We start from the raw sequence: 5,344 nt of genomic DNA, 5'->3' as shown, positions 1-5,344 counted from the left end.
GGATGGGCTCCGCCGCCTAGCACGGCCCGCCCGGCCCGTCCGCAGCATGGCCGCGGAGCTGAGCGCCGAGGAGGAGCAGGTAGGTGCCGGCCGAGCCGGGAAGCACCACCGGCCCCTGCTATGGGCACCCGCGCTGCGAACGGCTTTTCTCTTCCTGCATCTACGCAGCCTCCGGACGCGCAGCGCAGCCCCTCGGCTCCCCCGTCTGCCCCTTATCCGCCCCATCTGCACGTCCCCCGTCTGCACGCCCCCCCACCCGTCCCCATTCCTTCCCGTTACGCGTCCCTCTGCTCATCATCTCCATCCCCGCCCCAGGTCTCCCCCAGGCTCTGCTCCGCTGCCGTTACGGAGCGGCTCCCCCCCCCCCCCCTCCCGTGCCCGCGGGGCTGTGTAGGGCTGTGCAGGGATGTGTAGGGCTGTGTAGGGCTGTGTGCACGTTCTTCCCACGCCCCGCGCCTCCCGTGACGTCCCGGCTTCCTCCCTGGCCGTGCGTCACCACGGGAGGATGTTGCTGGGCTCGGGAGCAGGGCTGGTGGCCGAGCATCGCCCTGGGATGTGCGAGTGGGAAGGGGGGCTGTCCCAGTGCTTGGAGATCTGGGACATGGCTGTGACGCAGTATTTTGCTTTTTCTCCTAATATCTCTCCTCCTGCTCGGTTTATCTCAGGAGGGTAGGGATTCTTCCTTGGTAAATTGCATTTTGGGGCGCATTGGGCGCTGGCCCATCTGACATCACTTTGGAACATCGGCCCAAGTGCCAGCCTTGCTCATTACCCTTGTAACAGCAACCAGCTCTCCCCCATCAAATTGCCTCTGGGGAGTTTGGGGGATGCTAGTGGGAATGCCCTTCTGTCCTACAGGCCACCAAGCAGTTCCTGGAAGAGATCAACAAGTGGACAGGCCAGTACAATGTGTCCCCGCTCTCCTGGAACGTGGCCGTCAAGTTCCTCATGGCCCGCAAGTTCGACGTCCTGCGGGCCATTGAGCTCTTCCACTCCTACCGGGTACGTATGGGGTGCAGCTCGTGGGGTCACACATCCCCGCGCATCCCTGAGTGCCGTGCCGGGGGTCACGCTGTGTCCCTGCCGCAGGAGACGCGGCTCAAGGAGGGCATCGTGAAGCTGAAGCCGCACGAGGAGCCGCTGCGCTCGGAGCTGCTCAGCGGCAAGTTCACCATCCTGGTAGGTGCACGGAGCGATGCGGCACAGAGCGGTGCTGCCTGCAGGCACGCCGTGACCTCGCTTTCTCCCACAGAGCGTCCGGGACCCCTCAGGGGCTTCCATTGCCTTGTTCACGGCCAAGCTGCACCACCCCAGCCGCAGCGTGCAGCACGTGGTGCTCCAGGCGCTCTTCTACCTGCTGGACAGGGCCGTGGAGAGGTGAGCTGAGCCCTGTTTTCCAGCCTTGTATTGCTGCTTTGTCGCTGCTTGCAGGCCGAGCTCTGTTAGCTCTGTTCAAGTAGTCTATTAGCAGCCGCTTGCGCTGTGTTTGCATGCCAAGGATTGATGACGGCTTGTTTAGAAGCCTTCCAGGCATAGCAAAAATCAGTGGCATCGTTAAGGCGTCCACGTGTGCCTCGTGTCACTGAGCTGGGGATCTCCGGCCCTTAGAAAGCCCCGGCACTGGGATCCCTGCTGGAACACAGAGCCCAGTCACCCCGTTTCTGGGGCTGGGCTTTTGTGGGCTGAGCCACCATGGGCAGTGCAGCTGGGATGGGCTCGGGGTGGGTGTGAGGGAGAGGCAGCTCTGGGGGCTCCATCTCGCTGGGAACACAGAGGGAACACCGAGGTATGCAGGGCACATGCGTGATCTTGGAGTGGTGTTGCTCTTTCCCCCTGCCCAGTTTCGAGACGCAGAGGAACGGGCTGGTGTTCATCTACGACATGGCGGGCTCGCAGTACACCAACTTTGAGCTGGACCTCAGCAAGAAGATCCTCAACCTGCTGAAGGTAGCGGCAGCAGGGATGGGATGGGATGGGATGGAGCTGGGTGGAGTGAAATGGGGCGGGATGGGGGGATGCAGGAGGTTGGATGCCATCCACAGCCCCAGCCCGTCGGGGAGGCGCAGGCACCCGGAGGGGATCAGCTGTCCCCACGCGCTGGATTCCTCACACAGCTGCTGGCAGCGCTTTCATGAAAACAGATGCAAATTATTTTTTAATGGTGCTGGCATTTCGTGCCTCCTCCCTTCTCCGGAAAAAGAGCTCCTAGTAAATAGCAGCTGGGGCTCAAAGCCCTGCTCCCGCCCTCACCGCTGGCTCACCGAGTCCAGCCCTCTGCTGGCCACATGGAAATTGGTGCGGATTGGAGCGTGGGCTGTGCTGGGAGCCCTGGGTCCCTGCAGTTGTCTCTGCTGTGGGGACACTGGGTGTGGGTTAGTCCTGCAGCATGGAGCTGAGCCATCCTGAGCCCTCACTGTCTGCAGGGCGCCTTCCCGGCGAGGCTGAAGAAGGTGTTCATCGTGGGAGCGCCCATGTGGTTCCGCGTGCCCTACTCCATCATCAGCCTGCTGCTGAAGGAGAAGCTGCGTGAGAGGGTGAGTGTGGGGGCTGCAGGCTCCTGGGGGCTGGGAGCTTTAAAGGGAAAGAAAATGAGCCACGTGGGAGAAGATAAACTTGGTTGCTGCTTGAAACGGTGTGCCCAAAGATCCCTGCTGCTTGTCAGAGCTGCGTGCAGCCTGGGAGCTGAGGAGGGCCCTGCTGCCTGCTGAGCTGAGTGCCCGTGCCTGTCCTCTGCAGGTGCAGATGGTGAAGATGTCGGAGCTGAAGGAGCACCTGCCCCGCGAGTGCCTGCCCGAGACCCTCGGCGGCTGCCTCAAGCTGGACCCGCTCAGCTGGAACTGCCGCTTCCTACCGCAGCAGAACGGGCACCCTGACCCCCTGGATGAGCTTATCCTGGTGCCGTTGGTGACCCCCCGCGACAACGGCTCACTCCATGTGCCCGGCCCCAAGGCCCTCACCCCACAGGAGCTGCTGGAGCATGTCAGCCGCAAGCAGAAGCGCGGCATCTATGAGGAGTATGAGGACATCCGGCGCCGGAGCCCGGCTGGGACCTTCGTCTGCTCCTTGTGAGTCGAGTGGGGTGGGAGGGGCAGCGGGGACCTGGTGTGTGCCGCTCCCCGGGCTGCGGCCAGGCGATGGCAGCAGAGCCCCGGGCATTGCCTTGGGATGCCCCGCTGCCCTGCCCTGTCCCTGCCCCAGGGCGCCCTACAACCAGGAGAAGAACCGTTATGGAGACGTGCCCTGCCTGGACCAGACCCGTGTGAAGCTGGCTAAGCCCTACAGCCGCCCAGAGGTGAGCTCCCCTCGCATCCTGCACCGTTCCACCAGCCCATCCCTGACCCAGCACCTGGGTTCTTGCTCATTTTGCTTGCTTGGAGCTGAGCCCAGAGGGTCACGCTGAAGCCGTGCCCGTGGTGCACTCATGCCATGTCGTTGTCCCCAGCTGACCGACTACATCAATGCCAGCTTCATGGATGGCTACAAGCAGAGGAATGCATACATCGGGACACAAGGTAAGGGCTGTGTGTTCATAGAATCATAGAATAGCCTGGGTTGAAAAGGACCACGATGATCATCCAGTTTCAACCCCCCTGCTATATGCAGGGTCACCAACCTCTAGACCAGGCTTCCCGGAGCCACATCCAGCCTGGCCTTGAATGCCTCCAGGGATGGGGCATCCACAGCCTCCTTGGGCAACCTGTTTCAGTGTGTCACTACCCTCTGTGTGGTTCCCGTGTCCATGGATGCCCAGGGACTGCCTGTCCTGCCCAGCCTCACCGAGTGACAGCAGGCTGTCCCTGCAGGGCCCCTGGAGAACACCTATGGTGACTTCTGGCGCATGGTGTGGGAGCAGAACGTCCTGGTGATCGTGATGACGACTCGGTGAGTGCCCTGGGTGGCAAAACAAGTGATTTTGCTATTGGATCAACTGCTGTCACAGCTGGAGAGCGCTTTGCATCCCAAAGGAAGGGGACATCCTGAAAGCACCTCTGAGCAGTGCAGAGGAGAGCCAGCCGTGTTCTGCTGCCCGCATACCTGGTGTCCCTAAAAGCTGCCCCAGTACAGAGCATTGCAGAGGGATGCTGTGGGCACTTGGGGGATGCAGGGCACCATGTGATGTTGTCAGGGAGGACATTGTCCCCACGACACCGCATCCCATCCGCAGGCTGGAGGAGGGGGGCAGGAAGAAGTGCGGCCAGTACTGGCCCTTGGAGAAGGATTTCCAGATGCGCTTCGGGGTGCTGACCGTCACCAACCTGGGTGTGGAAAACCTCAGCCATTACAAGAAAACCGTCCTAGAGCTCCACAGTGCCGAGGTGTGTGTGTTAAGGTGTTGGTGCCCAGCGGGTGCCGTGGGGCTATCCCATCCCACTGACCCCCCCACTCACCCCCAGGGCAGAGAGCGGCGGTTGCTCTCCCACTTCCAATACTTGAGCTGGCCGGATTACGGCGTGCCCTCATCGGCAGCCACGCTCATTGACTTCCTGGGGGCCGTGAAGCAGCAGCAGCGCGTGGCCGTCAGCGCGTTGGGACCGCGTTTCAAGGGGCACCCGGGGGGCCCTCCGCTCGTGGTGCATTGCAGCGCCGGCATCGGCAGGACGGGTAAGGAGCGCAGCACGGTGCGGGGGGGGACACACGTTGCATTGCAGCGTGTGAGCTGAGCGACCTCGTCCCCAGGTACCCTGTGTGCTCTGGACATCTGCCTGTCGCAGCTGCAGGACGTGGGCACGCTGGACATCCAGCAGACGGTGCAGCGCATGAGGACGCAGCGTGCCTTCAGCATCCAGACCCCGGAGCAGTATTTCTTCTGCTACAGCGCAGTGCTGGAGCATGCCCAGCGCCGCGGCCTGCTGCCTGCCGCCCAGAAGGGCTCTGCCGGGCACTGACACAGCCCTGCCAGCTGGGAACCGTGCCTTACTTCAAGCAAGCAAGCCGGGGCAGGAGGAGGCTCGGGAAAAAGGGGTTGGGGTGGTTGATTTTGTAATTTTTTTCCTTTTTTTTTTTCTTCTTCTCGGAGGGACCATCTAGACTTGTACACAGAGCCCTGAGGGTGTGTGTTCCCAGCACGGCTGCATCGGGAACTTTATACTGTATTAAGCTCTTCGAATGTGTATATTCTTATTTTTTTATAATCCCGGAGCGTGGGGGAGGAGCTTTTTGTTGTGTTTTTTGGTTGTTGTTTTTTTTTTTTTTGTTTTGTTTTGTTTTCGTTTTGTTTTCTTGTGGTATTTAACATTAAGCGAGCAGACCAGGAGCGATCTCATCTCCAGGCTGGTTTTTCGTCGCCCCGCCCCACACAAACCCCGAGGGCGGTCCGCTGGTGACGAACGGCCGCGTAGGGCCA

General features: G+C 61.3%; 1 protein-coding gene across 1 annotated transcript; it reads left to right on the top strand.

The window, feature by feature from the left end:
• On the top strand, nucleotides 1–5,254 carry PTPN9 (protein tyrosine phosphatase non-receptor type 9). The gene is made up of 13 exons (XM_042885665.1): nucleotides 1–79; nucleotides 859–1,002; nucleotides 1,090–1,179; nucleotides 1,253–1,377; nucleotides 1,842–1,947; nucleotides 2,424–2,534; nucleotides 2,737–3,065; nucleotides 3,199–3,292; nucleotides 3,443–3,512; nucleotides 3,804–3,882; nucleotides 4,166–4,316; nucleotides 4,395–4,602; nucleotides 4,678–5,254. The coding sequence occupies exons 1-13, from the start codon at nucleotides 47–49 to the stop codon at nucleotides 4,884–4,886; spliced, it is 1,749 nt and encodes a 582-aa protein (XP_042741599.1). The 5' UTR covers nucleotides 1–46; the 3' UTR covers nucleotides 4,887–5,254.
• The last annotated feature ends 90 nt before the right edge of the window (nucleotides 5,255–5,344 follow it).

The sequence above is a fragment of the Lagopus leucura genome, unplaced genomic scaffold (genome assembly GCF_019238085.1).
Source record: "Lagopus leucura isolate 7727_CA_CO unplaced genomic scaffold, USGS_WTPT01 Super-Scaffold_100052, whole genome shotgun sequence".
Taxonomy (NCBI): Eukaryota; Metazoa; Chordata; class Aves; order Galliformes; family Phasianidae; genus Lagopus; species Lagopus leucura.
Note: the sequence above shows the minus strand (reverse complement) of the source record. Positions and strands in the feature narration are given on the sequence as shown.